At 39.4% G+C, this 21,501-nt stretch overlaps 1 protein-coding gene across 3 annotated transcripts in view; it reads left to right on the forward strand.

Annotated features, from left to right (window-relative positions):
* Positions 1–8,841: 8,841 nt before the first annotated feature.
* The window catches only part of ATG5 (autophagy related 5), a 50,436-nt gene continuing 37,776 nt past the window's right edge, over positions 8,842–21,501 (forward strand). The window contains exons 1-3 of one of the 3 annotated variants that reach the window (XM_089530660.1): positions 8,842–9,154; positions 14,940–15,088; positions 17,399–17,526. In XM_089530660.1, the coding sequence (XP_089386786.1) occupies positions 14,981–15,088; positions 17,399–17,526 (236 nt within the window). In that variant the 5' untranslated portion in view covers positions 8,842–9,154; positions 14,940–14,980. The other 2 variants (XM_089530661.1, XM_089530662.1) reach the window with 2 other exon arrangements.

Genomic DNA, 21,501 nt, shown 5'->3' on the forward strand with positions numbered 1-21,501 from the left:
ATGATTTTCTGTAATAACTCTGCAATCATGGTATTATTCTTGAAATATTCTTGAGATATAGTGCAATTAACTGCCCAACCAAATGGGAAATCTTATTCTAAGTCAATGAACATGAATGTATCAATTTAGGAATGGCAATGAGAAATATAAAATGTAATTGAAAGTATTTAGATTTTCTAAAATACCAGATAATCAATTAAATACAGTAAATTTTATTTCAGTTAGTTATTCAACGTACAGTACATTACATTTTTACCACGCCATTTTTACCACATTTTTATCAGCTGTGGAAGTGGCAGAAACATGATGACACCTAGTGGTGTCAAGCCATGGTAGCAAAAGAGCAATTGTTTTAAGGCATCCAAGCCAAATATTTCTGTAACAATTCTTCAAGAATAAAGCTGTATGAATGGAAAAATACTACTTGTATCATATCGAATTTATTATGTCCTTCATTCAAAACAATTGTACTCAGTCTGAGCAGCTGTGCTGAGGATATGAATTTTATAGCCAAAGGAACCTAATTTATTATTACTCCATATTTAAATGTATGCTTTTAGGATTTTCTGTAATGACTCTGCAATCATGGTATTAGTTTTGAAATATAATTAAATCCAAAAAGAATTAAAGGTACAGTGCACCTGCGTCATAAGTGGGTGCGCCATACGTGGTTTTTAGCTTACAATTGAAAGCCACACTCCAGTAGTGGCAATGGCACATGTGCCTGTGGCATGCATACTGCGCTGTGCTACATACACAAGCCCCATTGTTTTAAATGGGGCTTGAGCATTTGCAATATTTCTCTTACCCAGAGGGGGTGTGTGTCTAGAATGGATCCCCCACGTAAGGGAAGGGCCCACAGTACTTTCAATCTACATGACAACATATCTATAGCTTTATATACATGTAGTATAATGCAGTTTCCTACTACTTTAATTGCCATGGCTCAATGGTATTGATTGATTGATTGATTGATTGATTGAAATTTTATTTATATGCCACCGTTCCTATGATCACGGCGGTTTACAAACAGAATAAGATACAATACGATAAAGGTTACAAATATAATACAATACAAATCACAGTTTAAAAATCAAAATTAACAGCGAAAGTCCTTCATAAAAAACCATATACTACTATACATAATTAAAATCCATCATTAACCAATCAAGATAATAAAACAATCTAAAAATACAATAAATAGTATACAGGAGCAAAACAGTCAGGACATGTGAGGGAAGGCTTGACGAAATAAATGAGTCTTAAGGTTTTTCTTAAATGACTCCAGGGAGGGGGCTAAGCGGAGCTCCTCACGGAGAGCGTTCCAAGACTGCGGGGCCACCACAGAAAAAGCCCTTTGCGCAGTCACTGCGTATCTTGTCTTGGGAACACTCAAAAGTTTTTTCCCACGAGACCTGAGAGTGCGGGGCGGATTGTATGGGGAGAGGCGGTCCTCCAAGTACTCTGGGCCCAAGCCATTGGTATGGTATGGAATTCTGGGATTTGTAGTTTGCTTTGTGAGATATTTAGCCTTCTCTGTCAGAGAGCTCTGGTGCCACCACAAACTACAAATCCCATTATTACTTTAATAATGAAGTATTAAAATGTGTTCTAATGAATTAGGTTGTTTAATTCTATAATTTGTTATAGGTGTCCATCTCTCTGGTATCTTATTTAGTAAAACAGGAGATCATGCTACCTCAGGAGAAGAAATATTACTAGTATATCTGGAGGAAATGTGTCGCATGGCTCTACCAGCAGGCAGATTAATTTGGGTGATCTATTTGAGAAGAGTGGGGATGGAGTGGAGGGGGGGGGGGGAACCTTCTGGAGCCCAGGCCAAATAGTTGGGCTTGTGGAGCAGACAAAAAGCTAAGTTTGGAAAAAACAAAAAAATAGAAGAAGTAAAAAAGCAAGTTTCGGAAGGGAATCATTTGTTTCCATAGTAGGAGACCAAGACACGCAGCAAACATTTAATCAAAATATTAATTAGTGATTAATTAGTGATATCTCACCTAATCTCCAAAACCATATTCATGGATAACTTACTGCAAAAAAAATTATTTCCTCCCTAAGGCCTGCTTTAGTTGGATTCCTTTGAAACTTTTCTTCTTTACTTTTAATTGCATTTAAAAATCTGTTGTTTTTTTCCATTCTTCTTTTTTAACGGTGCATTTTGTTGTAGAAAAATGCCTCTCACAAAAGCTTTACTAGCATCCAATACTATTTTAATGTCAGTACTTTTATTTAAATTATCTTCAAAAATATTTTAAAGTCTTGTTCAATACTTTTTTTAAACCTTGGAATAATATTTCATTCAATCAGTAGTTTAAAAAGAGATTTGTAAGAAACAGAAACATTTTGAACATGAGGATAAGCCAGAAAGATGGTGGTTTATAAACTAAGGAAAGACAGAGAGAATAAATTAATTTTAATGAGATTTACAAATAATGAGATTTTTAAAAATCATAAATATTATTCATCCCTCTATAAATAATCACAGATTTCACTATGGAAAATAAGTTACTATTATAAATGACTGTTTAAATAATGAGAAAGTTTTAGTTGTTACAGATTCTCAAAGAAGATTTAATGCATCTATTACTGTGATTGAAATAGTGGAAATTATTTTTTTTAAATGTTATAAAGCCCGGGGACTGGATGGCTTATTAGCAATGTACTATAAATACAATGTACTATAAATTGATCTTGAAGATCCATTGCTTTGCCACAACAGACAATTAACTCAATTTTGCAATCAGGGAAGATACCAGGCATGTGGCATAATGCCAATATAACCTTAAATTCCTAAACAAGATCAAGACTTGACAGAACCTAAGAATCACAATTTCTTTATTAAATGATGACTATAAAATTTGTATGTCAAGTTATTCATAAGGAAGAACACCACAAACTAGGGGAAGCTGCAGCTGTTTGCTCTTGCCTGAGTTTTCTGGCAAAGAGAAGATTCTTCCCCTTCCTGAGTTAGTTGAATGCAAAGTACTTTTGCCTTTTGAAACCAGTTTGCAGCAATTGAAATAAGCTGAGGACAAAGTGGGGAAATAGGGGGAGCAGAACGAAACTGAGGTTTTAAAAGAAGCTGAAAAGTGGGAAAAGAGAGGGTTAATCGGTACTGTCCCTGCTAAATCAGGACAGTTGGAGATATATGGTTATATTGAATAAACGGTTTCCCTCCATTGTTGATTCTGAGCTTGATTTCTGTGGTGTCATGTTCCTGATATGTAATGTGAGGATCTACTCTGTGCTGTGATGCACTGCTCTTTTTAGTACATTCTTTTCTTCCAGGTGCCTACTTTTTATTATCTCTACTTTCCTGCTAAACTGTGAGGTCCTGCCTTATTTATGATATTTGGAACCAGTTTGTTCAGTTTTCTAATTTGTTTAGTTCCACCCAAGCCTATCATTCTCACAGAACCTCACCTGGAGTGTATAATTATATCTGGCACGTTCAACGTAATGCAAATAAATTTCTTTTAAAGTCACACATGCGCAGAACTGCTTGTTGATTCAAAACTGCTGGAGGTTAAACTCTCTCAATCTTTTTATCTTTTCAGAAGATCTGTTAGAATGGCCTTCCATGCTTTTCATTATCTGTGGATATGAATAATGCTTTCAAACAGCCCCAATATGACTGCACAATTGGTACAACTTTGAAGTCTGTAGAAAAAACACACATCAAATTATAGATCAATCAACAGTCTAGAGAAAGCAAAATTTCTGGCTGTCAATTAAATCCATCTAAAAATATTTCTCCTGACCTGGCCTGTAATCATAACTCAGGTTTTCTAATGAACAGGATGGATTTTAAACATCTCTAGTTCAAGAAAACTTTTCCATGCAATCCTACACCTTACTTAGGAGTAAAATTCATTTAAATCAGTGGATCGTCCTTTCATGTGGATATGAACAGGTACTGAAATACCTTGCAATGAAAGGTATTTAATTTTAGAACTGTGACGGGAATCAAAAGGAATTCCAAATTTTTTTGGACTGCACCTCCTAGCATTCCTTGCTGGCTATTCTAACAATGCATGATAGCATGTCCCATGATGCCCACTGTGTCTTAGAAGGACATAGTACTGCTTGTCATCCCCCCCAAACATCCACCTATCTTGAAAGGAGCACTGGCACACTTTCTTTCCCAGCCCATCTAAAGCTGTGTTGTGTGGGCTAGAGAGTTTAGGACTGCAGCTGAATACAGCAAGTGTGATGGCTCTGAAAGTGAGAATGCAGAAAGCTGTCCTTTTTTCTTTTGAAACATTTTTGGGCAGGAATGCAAAAGCTGTATAAAATATTATAAGCAAATGGTGTTAGTTTACAGATTTAAATGAAGAATTTTTGGTGTATACGTCCATTTACAGTGATGTTGACAGAATGGTAGCATAAACATTTCCAAAACGGATGCCAAAATTATATCTCATTTCAAAGTAAAATATATGAATAATTTAATGCTTAGAACAATTATAACAAAACTACATATGCAAAATGGATCTTGTAGCACCCATTTGAAATTAATGTATATCTTCACCTTGGGAACCTACTGTTTCTGGCAACTTAGTGATAAGATTTTAATAACTTATGCTATTATATCTGCTTTTATATTAATTGGCTATTATTAATAATATTTTAAATGCTTCTTTTTAAAAAATAATATTTTGCTCCTGCCTTGGGTGATCCTTGGTAAAGTCCATAACACACCGCAGAAACAGTCCAGTCTGAGACCGCTTTAATTGCCCTGGCTCAGTGCTAGGAAATTCTGGGAACTGTAGTTTTGTATGACATTTAGCCTTGTCTGTCACAGAGCTCTGGTGCCACAATAAACTACAATTCCCAGAATTCCCTAGCACGAAACCAGGGCAGTTAAAGCAGGCTCAAACTAGATTATTTCGGCACTATGTTTTGGACCTAAGTCTAGCTCCTGATAGCATTATTCTCACCATCTGTGACACTCAAACCCCCATATGTTAAACTATGGTTACTAAAATCCCAAAGTTTAGGTGTACAACCAGGTCTTAATTTGGCACTAAAATAGAACCAATTTTGGTAGAAAGCATTTTATACCTTCTGCAATGAGATGCCTTTTTTGTAGACTAAGGCCCTCTTCAGACTGGCCATGAAAGCCGGCCTGGGGGCGGAGTTGGAGCGTTGCGTCCAGATGATGCATGCCCTGACTCCACCCCCAGGGCACCATGATGCTGTGCGCTGCTCCACATGGCATGCAGTGTCACTGCGCTCCTCCAGTGCTGTGCCTATACAACGCTGCCCTGAAGGAGCGCCGCATAGCTGTGCCAACATGGCTATCACGCCTTTTCTAGGGTGCAAAAAGGGAATTGCTTTTTGCAGCTCCTTTTGTGCCCTGGAAAGGCCGGATTGGGGCCATGGTGTGCCGTTGCCATGGCCTCGATCAGGCACAAAAAGGGACGGCCTATAGAGCCCCTAAATTATTAAGCCCCGATTTTCAGTGTTTCTAACCCATACAGGGAACCTTCACATACTGGTAGTTCTTTACAAAGACACTTAAATCTATCGTGGACTACTCTTCTCAAGAGGTCTTGAAAGAGATGTTGGACAGGCATCTTTCAGAAGTGTTATAGGCTGCCAAAAAGGAGCGTTTCCCCCCACTCCTTTTGGGCCTTGCTTTTCTGGGTTGGGACAGCTTTGGATCAGCTTCTGGTCACATTTGGGGGATGCACTGTGTAATCACTATGTCCCCCAATGTGGCCCTTTTGGCCCATCTGTTTTGGGCCATAGTTACTTCAGAAGTATAGTTAGTATAATTCAGAAGTGCTCTCGAGGTTGACTTGAGGGCACTTAATAGCAACAACATTAATAATTAGGTATTATTCATGGCAGGGGGTTGGACTAGATGACTTGTGACGCTTTTCCAACTCCTTAAGGTTCTATGATTTTTATGCAGAAACACCATGAGTTACGCAAAATCTATTGACACCACTGAGTGTCAGCCATATTGGCTGCAAGTTTTAGGAGATTATAGCATTATCTTCACTGCCGGGATAGACCGGGGATGTAACTTTCTTAAGGAGGATTTTATCGCATTTACCCATTGCTGGGCAGTAGGCAGCCTGTATGCAACGCAGGCTTCTCTCGCATCTTTTCAAGGATGGGATTTTCCCATTCTTGAAAAGATGCGGGACAAGCCTGGAGAATCCAGGGTTGGAAATGGGCTGCCTACTGCCTGGCAATAGGTGAATGCGATAAAATGCGCCTTAAGAAAGTTACATCCTGGGTCAATAATAATAATAATAATAATAATAATAATGTTTATTTCTATTCCGCTTTTCCAATTTGAAAAAAGTGGCAGTGAAACTAATGCTATAATTTCCATTGAGGATAAAAGCTGCAGTACTGCTTAGGTACCTGCAGATTTGGATATAGCAGGTTAAAAAACCCTTAAAACTGACTTCAGAAAACCAATTGCCCTCAAAAAGCTTGAAGATGGGTCAACTCTTCTGAAAGAGTGGCAATTTCTGTGGCAATTTCCCTGGGAGCAAACATCATTGAACTTTGTAACAAATCTGGAAGACAAAATAAAAAGGTAAAAACATAAATCACAATTCTATTGCTATGCCATTAAAAGAAACTGTGCTGAATTTCTAATATGCAGCAAACTCCACTTGAAACAAAGGATAATCAGGAGAAAGTAGAGTTCATGCAGTTTGGAGGCCAGATATCATGGGATGTTTCAGCTTCTCAAATTTCACAAAGTATTGTATGTTTTTATTTTTTTTTATTTTCTTAACATAAAAGAAACCTGCAAATTCATATATATATATATGGTTGCCCCTCCATATCCATGGATTCGGCATCCATTGATTCAGGCACCCAAAAACATTATTTTAAAAACATTTTAAAAATAAAATCCCAAAAAGGAAATGTTGATTTTGCCATTTTATATAAGGGACACCATTTTACTATGTCATTTTATATACAGGGATGTGAGCATCCATGGATTTTAGTACCCACCAGGGTGGGGGGCCTGTAACAAAACCCCAGCGGATACCAAGAGCCCGTTGCGGTACCCTAAAGGCACCAAATCCTGTCTGACATTGGGCCTGAACAGACAGGCCAAATAAAGCTGCTTTGGGTCACTTTGGAGATATGCTGTTTAAATGACACACACATCTTAAGAGGCCAGAAGCTGTGCCAAAGCTGCGTTTTAGTCCTTAGGACTGAAGCATGGCTTTGGCAGGGCTTCTGGCCTCTTAGGATGCATGCTTCATCTAAACAGCATACCTCCAAAGTGACTCAAAGCAGCTTTATTTTGGCCTGTCTGTTCGGGCCCATTGTAATCTACACAGGGCCAGTCTTGGTTAGTATTGGATGGGAAACTGCCAGTGAATTCCAGGTGCCATAGGCTATATTTCAGGGTATGGAACTGGCAAAATCACCTCCAAAGTATTCCTTGTCCAGGGGGTGACCAGATGTCAAGCTGCAAAGGAGGACAAGGCACCACACAATGTAGGACATTGAAGAAAAATGTAGGCCATTACACAATAAAAACTAACAACCCTAATATAAATGTAAATTTGTGCTTCTTAGTCGTGCTCAAAATGGAGGACATTTTGGAATTCCTCCTGGACAGAAGGTTGAAATGTAGGACATGCCCTGGAAAAGCAGTATGGCCTGGTCACCCTGTCCTTGCTTTATAAAACCCTATGCGTGCTGGCCAATTGGCCGTAATAAAGTTATATATATATAAAACCCTATGAAATTATAGGGACGTCATGAGTAGACAGGAGACTTGAAGGAAAACACATACACACACACACAGGGGGCGTCCCTTAGATCTAATCTGCACTGCAGAAATAATCCAGTTTGATACCAGCTCAATGCTATGGAATCCTGGGAACTGCAGTTTTGTGAGAGGTCAGAGTCCCACCCGGGCGACTCTTCCCAGCTGGAGGCAGGAGGAAAGCGGCTTACTTATATAACCAGCATAACTATTTTAAGTATGTAATCTGTAGCCGATTGCTATTTTGTTGTTGGGGGAGAGATGGGGATGGCCCCGTTATGTCTATTATGCCATGTCATGTTATTTTAACATATGTAATTGATACAGACTGTTGTTTTGCTGCTAGGGGAGTGTGGGAGATTTAGTTTACTGTGCTATATTATGCCTCCATTAATATGCTATATTTGTATTTTGTATTCTTTATTATGCATTTTTCTTTTTGTATAATTACAGTATTGTTATTACATTTGCTGTAATGTATTTGGTGGGGGGGGTGTATTATGTATTTTTGATCCCTTTGCTTTGTAATCCAATGGCGGAATATAAATAAATCATATTATTATTACTTAGAGAGCTCTGGTGGCAAAACAAACTCCAGGATTCCCTAGCATTGCGCCACAGCAGTTAAAGCAGTGTCAAACTGCATTATTGCTGCAGTGCAGCTGAGACTTCAGAAAACCCTATGAAATGCATGGGGTTGTTGGCTTCCTCTCCACTAAACGCATCTGAAGCCTAGGAAAGCTCATGCTTCCAACGCCTTTCTTTCAGTGAGTCTCTAAGATGCTACAAGAGCTCTCTATGTACTGATTCTTCATACTAACACGGCTATTGTACCCAAACAAGTGATTTGAAGTAGCGCGCATGCGCACTCTCCTCCACGGCTAGATCTTTTAATTGTGCCAATTTCCAAGGGATTTGAAGCAGCGCGCATGCGCACACTCCGGCCCAGCAGGTGGAGACTTTTCCTCTTCCTGCTGCCGCCCCCTGGAGGCTGACTGGCGCAAAACCAAGCGTCAGCTGCGTCCGTTTGGCGCTCCGGCGTGACGTCATCTCCCCGTGCCCCCTCCATCTCCGGGGGTAGCCGGCCATTAGTCGCTACTTCCGGGTTGCGACGCCGTTGGAGGTTCCCGCGAGCGCCTTGCTTTCTTCTTCGCCGCCGCAGAGGAAGAAGAAAAAGAGGAGGAGGAGGAGGAGGAGGACTCGGCGGCGGCACCGGACTAGAAACACTAAAAGTAAAAACTTTATGAAGTGTGTGTGTGGGGTGCAGGTTTGCAGGGCCTGAAAGGGACGGCGCATGCGCACTTGGTAGCCGTCTGTGAGCGCGCGAGGGGAGCGGTTGGCCGTTGAGGGAGAAAAGAAGCAACTGTCACCAACTGCCAGGTAAGGTCCGACCTTTTGTGTTTGGGAAGGGCGGGGCCAGGAGGAGGAGGAGCGGGCCTAGTCCCTCGAGACAGAGGAGAAGGGCCCTTGTGGGTAACCATGGTGACCAGGACATGCCCTCTGCTCCCAAAGGCCCTCCATTTTGAGCAGGGCTAAGAAGCAATGGGTTTTATGTTTCTGTCTGAGTGCTTTTATCATTATTATTATCATTATCATTATCATTATTATTATTATTATTTATTGCTTTTATTATTTGATAATAATATTTTATTATCAACATGCTTATTATTTTATATATGTGTGTGTGTGTGTGTATATATATATATAATGTTTATTAAATTTAAAACATACATATTAAAACTATAAAAAGTATACAAATGCAAAATACAAATAATTCAAACATACATCAAAAGTACATCTTCCTATTAATATCTTGCTTGCTGTGTGTATATATACACACATATATATATATATATACATACTCATGTATAACCCTAGAAATGTTGGTCAAATGATGGACTCCCAAAACCTGAGCAGACTTACCCATGGGTCAAAGTAAGTACTGTACTATATTTTAATTCCCAACAAAAAAGGAACCATCCCCATCCGCTCTGGAAGCACCCACGCCCCCTTTATAGCCTCTCCTCATCCATGAAGCCTTTAGTAGGAGCACAAACAGTTATGTCTGCTGGAATTTTGTAGGTTTTCTGGCACTGTTTTTTCCCTTTGCTTCATCTTTTGCTTCCTTTGTTACATCCCGCTAAGTTTTACTCTCAACTTATCCATGGGCCATATCTAAATCCACAGTGTTGGCCCCAAAACCTGCCCTTGACTTATACGTGAGGTAGACTTACAGTTGAGTATATATGGTAGTTCCACTTCTTTTATGTTATAACCTTCCTCATTCTTTCATATCTTTCCTTCTTTATCCATCTGCTTATCCTGCCCCTTCTCATCCTTTCCCTTTCCTTTTGTTCTTCCTCTTTCTCCTTCTCACCTCCTTCCTCTTCCTACCTTCTAAAATCCTTCAGCCTCTTCTGTATCTGCCACCTTTCGCCTTATTCCTTTCCCCTGCAGTCTCTATACTCTCCCCATCTCATACCTTCACTCACATACTCTAGCCGTCTATCCACATTCTTTCTTCTCTCTGTTAACCATTCATGCCAGCTTCCTCTTCCTTTGATCACTGTTTATTCCATTCCATCATTACCTGACTTTTCCTCTCTTAGATTCATGTAACTTCATCTATATTTTCCCATTTTTAAAATTTTAACTATATTTTTAATGTAAAGCTTATCTGGCCCTATTCCCTTATTATTTGTATCCTGCTCTTTTCCCAGAACTGGGAATTAGACGATATTAAAAAACAACAGTACAATTAAAAACCTAGGAAAAAGTACATTAAAAAGGAATTAAATTTTTACAATATTAAAGCAGATAGTTATTAAAAGAACAAAACACATTTTAAAAAGATACCTCTATCTATCTATATATATCAAATTGTTTGAAATGGTACAACATCCCTTTTAGCTTTTGTTTGATCGTGTCCTACATTTTTCGTCCATGCCCTCCACTTTGAGCATGACTGAGAAGCATGAGTTTATGTTTACACTTGTCCCTCCATGTTTGCAGCTTTGATTTTTGTGGATTTGATTTTTCATGGGTTTTATTAACTTATATCTATTTATTTATTTATTTGGAGTATTTATACCCTGCTCTTCAGCCACTGAGGCTCTCAGAGTGGCTTATAAGGTCCAAGGCAGTTGCAAACACAGAAGCCACTTCCTTCCTACAGCCCCCCCTCCGCCGATGGTCTCTGTGGCCCTCATTCTCTATGTATTTTGTATATATCTCTATATATTCTCTCTAGGAATCTCTAGGTCCTCCAGTGCAATTCTGTAGTCAACTTCCACCAAAAGTCGCATTGAAGGACTGAGATTCCTAGAGAGAACACTCCACTAAGCATTTCTACCTTATCCAGTGCAATTCTGTGGCCAGTGTCTGGCAGATGTTGACTGCAGAGTTGCACTGGAGGACCTAGAGATTCCTAGAGAGGTGTTCTTTCAGTGTTGGTTTTTTTTTTTTGGGGGGGGGTGGTTTTTTCTACCTTCACAGGAGTCCTGTGCCCCTAACCCCAGCAAATGTGGAGGTCCCATTGTACATTAAGTGTTTCTAGCTTTCATTTGGGAAAATCCTCAATTTCTTCAGCATCTTACAATTTGAGTGTGACAGAAGCATACATTTACATTTGTAGAAGTGCTTTTAGCTTTTATTTGGTCATGTCTTACATTTTCTTCAATGCACTCCATTTGGAGTGTCACTGAGGAGCATGAATTTTCATTTATATTAAGTGTTTCTAGCTTTTATTTGGTCATGTCCTCCATTCTTTTTTTACACTGCCTTGTCCTCCTTTGCAGTTATTAGGATCTCCGGTCACCTTGTGGGCATCCCTCTTCCTTCCCTCAGAGGGATACCCTTGAATAAAACAAACATGCAACCAGTCAGGATTCCCTGGCAGGGTTCGGGTGGGCTCTGGGCATAATCCAGTGCATTTTAAGTACAGTAGTCCCCCTGCATTCATTGGGTTAGGGGCACAGGACCCTCATGAAAGTGGGAAAACCGTAAATACAAAAATACATTTTCTTTTCCTGATATAATATCTCTTTAGGACTTCTTAAGTTATCCAGAGCAACTCTGTGATCAATATCTGCCAGATGTCAACCCTAGAATTGCATTGGAGGATGCACAAATTCCTAGTGTTCTCTCTTGGAGTCTCTGGGTCCTCCAGTATGACTTCTGTTAGATGTTGACTATAGAGATGCACTAGAACACCTAGACATTTCTAGAGAGAAAATATTACTCAAATCCATGAATAATAAAATCCATAAAAGTCAAAGCTGCAAATGTGGAGGGCCAGCTGTATATACTCAACTATAAGTTGATCTCATGTATAAGTCCAGGACAGGTTTGTGGGCCAAAATTATGGCTTTTGATATGATCCGTGAATAAGTCCATAAAACCTAGGGGCGTGTAACAAAGGATGTAAAAGAACTAGCAAAGGGAAAACAATGCCAAAAAATATACAAAATTCCAGCAAGCGTAACGGTTTGTGCTCACCCTAAAGGCTGAATGGATGAGAGAGCAGAATGTGGTCAATGCTTCCTGGACTAATTAAACTGTTGCCTTTCAACCAGAGATGGTTCTCTATTTTTAAAATAAGATAAATTTTGATACTTACATTGGCCCATGGGTAAGTTAACTGACGTCAATTTTTTGATTAAAATTTCTGGACTTATACATGAATATATACGGCACCAGCTGTAGGGGCTGTTTCCCCTTCCCCCAGTGACAAGAACTGTTATCATATTTGTGCCCATTGATTAAAATTGTTTCTTTCTTTCTTGAGAACTTGATCTGGACTAGGGATCAGCACTCTCATGAACCACCTCTCTGGGTAGCGCTGGCATATACAGAAAGGTGTTCATGCTTCATCAAGATATTATGCAGTGTCGTAACCTTTTCTGAACAAATCCTGCCAAGAACACCCCGTGATAGGGTTGTCTTAGGGTTGCCAAAAGTCAGAAATGACTTCAAGGCACACAATAACAACAACATGGGTCTTAATGTGGTCAGTAATTCATATTACTTGATGGCCTGGTGTAACAAGATTGTAATGAGCATATCCAGGGGTAGCTGTGCTGGCTATACAGCAAAGTACAATAACATCCAAAATCCACAAAATAGCAATCCTTTATTAGCCAACCCAAATGCACAAAATACATGATGCAAGCTTTTAAAGCTCAAGTGGCTTTTTCATCAGGCAATGTGTTGCTAATGGACTCTTAAAAGGAAGAGTGGTAAACATTGGGGACCCTAAGAACTATGCTGTAACCACTTGAGTAATCTAAAGTTAAAGGCGAGCAATAGAACTTAAGTTTGCAAATGACAGAGTTATTCAGGATGGTAAAGTTGAAGATACAAAGAACTTTAGGCAAAGTGAATGGGAAACAATTGTTCCCACATCAAAACTTTAACATATTTATTTTCCCTACATCATTCTAAAAACTGTAGCAGGTAAACATCTATGTGGGACTATGTACGGCACTTCTACTCAATGTGGCTGCTTGTCCATGGTGAAGTTCCAGGGAGTAATGAAACAGTTGTAGCTAGCAAGCACAAATATGGTAGTAGTCTCCCAGGTGTATTAGGGGCTGGGAATGGTGGGAAGAACTGCGATTACTTAGATGAGAGCTGAATATTATAATTACTGCATCTGACTTGCTGCACCAACACTAAGTTACTGTTTGTTTTATTTGTGTATCTTTTATCTGTATATGTCTGTGGGTGAGTCTCATTAGAGTGAGGGAACAGATGTAATCTTGGGCAGAGGGAGGTGTGATGCTGGGTACTGAACGTGCCAAGGAAAGGCAGAATAATACTTCAGAACTATTCTATGTTTCATTCCTTCCTCCATTTCTCAAGAACTTATTCAAGTGCATCATCAGCCCAATCTAAGGAACCAGGAGGGAGGAATAAAAAGATTCTATCTATCTCACAAGGAAGCAAATCTTTCCCAGCACCACCCGCTGGAAAATTCTGTCAGGCATACTCCTGCTTCATTTCTTTTCCTTAATCCAAATGTTCCTACTGTTTTTGATTCTGTGCTGCCAATTTATCATTCAAGTCACCCATGATTAGTTTAAAATCCTGTCTTGGTGTGTTATCAGTTTTTATTTATTATTTATAATCTCTCAGTTTCTTCCTCTCTGTGGCTGGTGCATATACTTGGATTATGGTGATATTTATAGGTATTGCCCGGAACCTTATTGACATGATTTGGTCTGATTTTGCATTGTATTCTTTGACTGCTTTTGCCACCTTTCTCCTTGATATGCTGGCCACCCATTTTTTCATGTACAATATATAAAAATTACTTATTCTCAATATTAGAAGTAGGTTAGGAATCTAAATAAGTATGTCTCCTACATGGTTGTCTTTCTTGCACTTGTATTATTGTTTCTGCTGGTTCTCCAGCATCACTGCCCCATGTTTTTCTACTGAAAATGCATCCCAAATTGTTCTGATGCCCCACAGGTGCCATTTAATGCAATGGCATCTTTATGGACAAACAGTTTTAAAGGGTGTGGCATTATTAGCATTAAAATGGCACGGAAGAAAGATTAAAAAGTAATCCCTTCTATCATTCTCATTTGTATTTAGCCTCTCACTGCTATTTCTAAAATTGAAACTCTAGGAGAGATTACCAGAAGGCAAACATATTGTCTAGCCTAGGCCTGTGATACTTATTGATAAATGATTTCATCACTATCTTTGGGGAAAGTATTTAATGTGCAGGTTACAGCACCTTGTTTATAGCTCTTCATCCGACCCTTTCTCTTTAGATTGAAAGGAGGATCATAGAATCATAGAATCATAGAATCGTAGAGTTGGAAGAGACCACCAGGGCCATCCAGTCCAACCCCCTGCCATGCAGGAAATCCAAATCAAAGCATCCCTGACAGATGGCCATCCAGCCTCTGTTTAAAGACCTCCAAGGAAGGAGACTCTATCACCTTCCGAGGAAGTGCATTCCACTGCCGAACAGCCCTTACTGTCAGGAAGTTCCTCCTAATGTTCAGGTGGAATCTCTTTTCCTGTAGCTTGCATCCATTGTTCCGGGTCCTGTTCTCTGGAGCAGCAGAAAACACTATCATGTTTTTGGAAGGGTAGTATGATAATTGTAGGTCTTGAGACTGACTTTTTTGTTTGTTTGTTCTTTCTGCAGGAATTATTTAGCCTACATGTGCTTCTGTATTTGGTGGAAGAATGACAGATGACAAAGATGTACTTAGAGATGTGTGGTTTGGGCGTATACCCACCTGTTTTACATTATATCAAGATGAGATTACTGAAAGGGAAGCTGAACCTTACTATGTAAGTCTTCTAAATGCATGTGGAGCAATAATATTTTAACGTTTAATCTTTCCCTATACAGTGGTACCTCGGGATACGAATTACCCAGGTTACGAAATTTTCAGGATACGAAAAAAATTAATTTAAAAAAACTGTTTCGGGTTAAGAAAGTTTTTTCGGGTTACGAAAAAACTTTTGGTGCTTTTCGGCGCGATTTCGCACCAAAAAGCGGCTTTTCCCCATTAGCGCCTATGGGGATTCGGCTTGCGAAAGCCTTTCGGGTTACGAAATTGACAGCGGAACGAATCAATTTCGTAACCCGAGGCACCACTGTACTTGAAGAACATGCTTTGTTTTTGTGTTTGCCTTTAACATGTGTTTACTAATGCCTTTCCTAACATAACCGCAGTGGGAATAGTTTGGCCCTCCATGTATTTTTCATACTGCAGTTCCTAGAATTCTTCAGCATTGGTTTGACTAGCTATGGCTGCTGGGGATTGCTGCTGAGTACCATGTAGAGGTCCACACAATTCCCAACTCTGACACAGGCCTTCATAGTTGTAAAATTGCTTTCCCCCCGCTCCACTTCTTACCATTGGTACTATAAATTTCATTAATATCAGAACAACAAGAGATGGAAGATACAGTTCTGCACTTCTTTTGGCATAGTGTTTCCCGCTTTCACTATACATTCTTGTGGTCAGTATTTTGAAATTTATTTCTTTAGAGTAGAAGGGGCAATCGAATAGTTACAACAGACAGTTCTAGTAATCTCTGTCTTCCCTAGGCAAAAAGCAAAAGACTGTTTGACAAGATGATAACTGCTGCGGGAGCTCCTCTACTAGGGAAACTCTTTGTCATTGGACAAACTTTCATGCCTTTCTAATCGTGTAAACCCTGTTGGGTGGTTTATGGTGCAGTGCTGTACATTACTTGGAAGTAAGCCCTGCTTAGTTTGTTGGGACTTTCTCCCAGCCACAGGAATATAATTACTGTAGCTTTAAAAACAAAACACCCTTACTTGTAAAAATTCATTTGGATTTTTAATTTTTTTCTAAATTTAATTTTTTTAAGAAGACTTTTTGGTGTGTTTATGTGCTACAACACTACTTCACTTCTGTATCCACTGATTTTTACTGTTGCTGGCTCTGCATAAGACTAGATACTTTGTTCCCAGAGAGTCAGCAGTCTTAAAAATATAAGTACAGTATGAAATATATCTCTCAGTAGTTGGTAGCGAAACATGGAAGCTATTTTACATTGAAGAAGTTTCACTTCAAGCAAAATGTGTTTTCCTTGTTGACAGTGTCACTGGTTCATAGCAGGAAAATTTTCTTATTCTAAAATTTAGAAATTCTCTTATGAGATTGAAATTATTTCTGAAACTTTCTCTGAAACCCTATTCCTTAATTTGTGTTTGGGCAGTAGGTGTGTTTAGTAGATTTTATCGATTGCTTTGTTTTAACACCAGCCCTTGGAATACTTAATGTGCATATACATCCCACCAGATTCAGTAGAACCTACTTGCAATTTTTTTTTTAAAAATGGTGTGTGTCTGTCTGTCTGTCTGTCTGTCTGTCTGTGACTGAAAGGCAAGTATGAATCATGTAACATATTTTTCATAAAGATGTTCTGTGCCTCATTGGAGAATGATAGATTGACAGAACTAGAAATAATAAAGGCACCATATTCAGGCAGCACATGGTACATTATAAAGCTTCTGTCTGCAAAATATTAGGTGCATGAACCCTATAGATCTGTGGTGATGGAAGAAATAGTCATGTGTTTCTGATGTTCAGTGATTGGAACAAAGTTTGTCCTTTCCTTGCTTCCCCAACTCTCATCTTTCTAAACTGCTTCCAGCAATTCCAGATACAGATTAAGTATCCCTTATCCTAAATGACTGGGACTAGAAGTGTTTTGGGTTTCAGATTTTATTTATTTATTTATTTATTTAGATTTTGGCATGTTTGCATATACTTAATGAGATATCTTGGCAATGGGACCCAAGTTTAAATGTGACGTTCATTTATGTTTCATATACACCTTATAAACATATCCTGAATTTTGTACATAATATTTAAATAATTTTGTGCATAAAACAAAGTTTGTGTATGCTGAACCATCAGGAGGCAAAGGCGTCATTGTTTCAGTCACCCATATAGACTTCTTTTTGAATTTTGGAGGATTTAGGATTTCAGAATTCCATCTTTGGGAGACTCTACCTGTAATGGAGTTACACTTTTATGTTTTAAAAATTAAAACATAATTTAAAGCTCTGCATGCTAGGTATATAAAATGCAAAATTATTTTTCATATCCCTTCATACAGCTGCTTTTACCAAGAATAAGCTACCTAACACTTGTGACAGACAAGGTGAAAAAACATTTTCAGAAGGTTATGAGACAAGAGGACGTTGGGGAAATATGGTTTGAAAATGAGGGAACAGCACTGAAATGGTAAGTTGTCCTGATTTGTATATATTGTATTGATATATCTGTATGTTGTTCCTGGGAAGCCTAGATTTGCAAGCAAATAAAATAACACCATTCCCCCTAAATAATACTAAATAACATGTTTTGGTAAGGATCATTTTGAAGTTCATAATAGTGTTATTCCTAATTGCTAAATTAATATATATAAATATACAGTCTTCCCTTTATAGCCACAGATTTTTTTATGCATGGATTCAAACATCCATGATTTTAAAATGTTTTAAAAATGTATAAATTCCAAAAAGCAAATCTTCATTTTATCCTTTTATGGGAGGGAATCCGTTTTACTATGCCATTGTATTTAGTTAGACTTGTGCATCCATAGATTTTGTTATCCACGGGTGTTCCTAGAACCAAATCTCAACAGATATCAAGGGCCTACTGTAATTCTTAATTGCTGAAGATAATTGCTGAACATACGCACGCTGTTCAATTACACAACCAAAATTAAAGTATCAAAAGTGCTTTCTTAAGGCACATACATAATACAGACTGCAAACATTGTTGGTGATTATGAAATATGTACATTCTCCTTTTAGAACCATGTGGATGTATGTTCGGTATCATGCATGGTGTTGGACAATTGCATATGCTTGAAGTCTAGTCATAAAGAGTTTGTGTCTCCATTAAATCTAACTGTGCTTTTTATGATTTTAGAATTTTAGTCTTTGCTTATTTTACAAGTCTAAAGATGCAGTGGGCTTGTGCAGACATATTTCTCTCATTCTTTAACTCAGAAGAGGGCTATGTCTCCTGTCTTTAGAATACATATAATGAGAGGTGTGGATATGTCTGCTTACAGAGGAGGTCAAGTAATACACTGATGGAAGTGTTATGGGATTTTTGCTTATGAGGGATTTGAAACTACAGTAGAGTCTCGATTATCCAAGTCTCGGTTATCCGACTTCCGGATTATCCGACGTCTCATGGTTCTTTGTGAGTGTGTGTGCGTGCTCTTGCAGAAGCATGAGATGTCAGATAATGGCATGGTTTTCCTCAGCCCGAAGGGAGTCCGACGACTCCCTTTGGGCTGAAGGAGACTAAGCCTCGCTGAGAAGAGGCCTGGGCCGATGGCCCAGGCCTCTCCTTAGCACAGCTTGGACTCCTTCAGCCCGAAGGGAGCCTGAGTCTGAGGACTCCCTTGGGGCTGAAGGAGTCCAAGTCGTGCCGAGGAGAGGCGTAGACTGTCGGTCCAGGCCTTTCCTCGGCGAGGCTTGGATTTCCTTAGCTTGAAGGAAGGAGAAGCCGCCGTGGAGAAAGCCGGACTTAGGAGGTAAGCAGGGAAGGAGATGGGAAGGGAAAGAGGGATGGAGGGAGGAGGGGAGGAGAGGGACTTCTGTCCCCAATGGCGGCGCATGTGCGCGGTGCGCTGTAATTAGATTATCAGACATTTTCAGTTATCCAATGATCAATTGGCCCATTTATGTCGGATAATCGGCACTCTACTGTATCTTGGGCAGGAACTCTGGCTTGGCAACCCCCTGACTGTAAAGGTAAAGGCCGTAGTCCTGTTGGGGACTTAAATCTTTGTAAATGGACTTACAGCAGTTAGAATTGGGCACTTGCATATTGTCTGTGTTCAGTAGAGGGCTGCTGATACCAAACAACATAGCAGAAGAAGCACATTAGGATCAACGTGTGATGGGCCCCCAGTGCATGACAGAAAGCAGGCAAAGGCTCAACTAAAAAGAAGTTGCTGTTGTCTTATTATGCATCTTTGCAATTCAGTAAATAGGATTCTATGTAGCTAAGTATACATAAAGGTATGTAACATAACAGGTCATATAGTATTCTGGCAAATGATTCTGAGAAATTGTCTGCTTGCCTCCCTCCCCTTGTTTTCTACAGTCGCTCCTCCATTTTCACGGAGGATTTGTTTTGGACCCCCACCCCCCACAAAAACAAAAACTGCCAATATTCAAGACCTATTGGCTTGAATGCCATTGTGCAAATGAGGGCGCACCTCATTTTATCCCCTTCCATTTGCCGCTCTCGCATAGTTGAAGAACATGGATCCCAAATCTGCGAAAACAGAAGAGTGACAGTAGAGTGCAAAATTTTGCCATCTACTTTAACCATCACTGTATCTTTGCCAAGTATAGTAACAAATTTTTAAGTTTTGGAATTAGCTTGAACCTTGTATAGATTTAAGGCTCTTAAAACTTTTTGCTGTGTGCCTTCAAGTCATTTCTGACTTATGGCAGCCCTAAGATGAACCTATCATGGGGTTTTCTTGGCAAGATTTATTCAGAAGAGATTTGCCATTGCCTTTCCCTAAGGCTGAGAGCATGTGACTTGCCCAGGTTCACCCAGTGGGATCCATGTAAACATTTAGAAGAGAATGCCATAATCACAAAACATCAACATGGGTTTCTCAAAAACAAGTCATGCCAGACTAATTTTCTCTCTCTCTCTCTCTCTCTCTCTCTCTGGCACACACACATACACGAAGTTACCAGCTTGGTAGATGATGATGATGATGATGATGATGATGATGATGATGATGATGATGATGATGATGATGATAATAATAATAATAATAATAATTTATTTATTTATAGCCCGCTTTTCCAGTGTAGATCAAAGCGGGTTACAGCAAAGCAAAAGGAATACAAAACAGAATACAAAACATACAGTATAAACATCATAAAAACAGCTCATTACGTTAAAACACTATAAAAATATGAACAGCATAAAAAACCAGAAAAAACAAACTAGCTGAATGAGACCATTGTATAACGGGGAGAACAACATGAAGTCAGGACACATGGGGGAAAGCTTGTCAGAAGAGAAAGGTCTTTAGTTCCTTCCTAAAGAGATCTAGAGAGGTGACAGAGCGGAGCTCGTCGGGAAGGGAGTTCGAAAGCTGCGAGGCCGAGATAGAAAACGCCCTTTGTGCAGTCAAGGTGTATTTTGACTTAGGAACCCTTAAGTGCTTCCCGGCCGATCTGAGAGTGCGGGGCGGATGAAGGGAATGCTGTGGATGTAGCTTATCTTGATTTCTGTAAGGCCTTCATCAAGGTCCCCCATGATATTCTTTCAAACAAGCTACTAAAATCTGGACTAGACAATGCAACTGTTAGGTGGATTTGCAATTGGTTGAGTAGCCAAACCCAAAGTATGTCCAGCAGTATGAGGAGCAACTTGGGAAGCTAGGTGTGTTTAGCCTGGAGAAGAGAAGGTTAAGAGGTGATACGATAGCCCTGTTTAAATATTTGAAGGGATGTTTTGGGGCCAGAATTATGAATTTTGGCATGGCCCATGGATAGATTGAGTGTAAAACTTGGAGGTTCCTTCAGTGTGTGTATGCGAGTGGCAAGAGGGGATCAGCAATCGATGAAGCTTCAGTATTTCAACCTTTACTCAGACAGCAAAGAGCATGGGTGGGAAACGGACTGTTAAACAGTAATCTTGTCTCAGGACAGAAAGAAACTGCATGGGGAAATCTGAAAGAGCTGCTATCATATTACCATTCTGACTTGTAAATAAGTCGACCTGGGATTTTGGGGTCAATTTTTGGGCGTAAATTGATAGACGTATAGACAAGTATACACAGTAACTAAGAATTAACTATAGATTGTTGTTTAAGATGAAACAGGAAAATATCATTTAATAGGCTCAGAACAGGCTTTGATGTTAAACCATAGTAGTTTTAATAACCTGATCTGTAAGCATAATCCCTACCTTGAGCCATTACAAAGTAGTTGGCACAGGTAGATGATTTTGGGACCCATGAAAGGTCTGCAGATCGGAAATCATTAATTATTTAATTCGCTCCCCATGTATTTTCCCTGTCAAAAGTAAGCTCTTGTGTGATTTCCTGCTTCGTTTGCCAAAAAAACATGGCTGATGTCAGGTACAGGGCACTTTGGGGCTTGGGGAGGTAGGTGTGAAGACAACACTCCTTCACTTTATTCCTTTCTCTAGATGGCAGTCCTA

The sequence above is a fragment of the Sceloporus occidentalis genome, unplaced genomic scaffold (assembly GCF_023333645.1).
Source record: "Sceloporus occidentalis isolate IW3139 unplaced genomic scaffold, rSceOcc1.0.p SCAF_6, whole genome shotgun sequence".
Classification (NCBI taxonomy): Eukaryota; Metazoa; Chordata; class Lepidosauria; order Squamata; family Phrynosomatidae; genus Sceloporus; species Sceloporus occidentalis.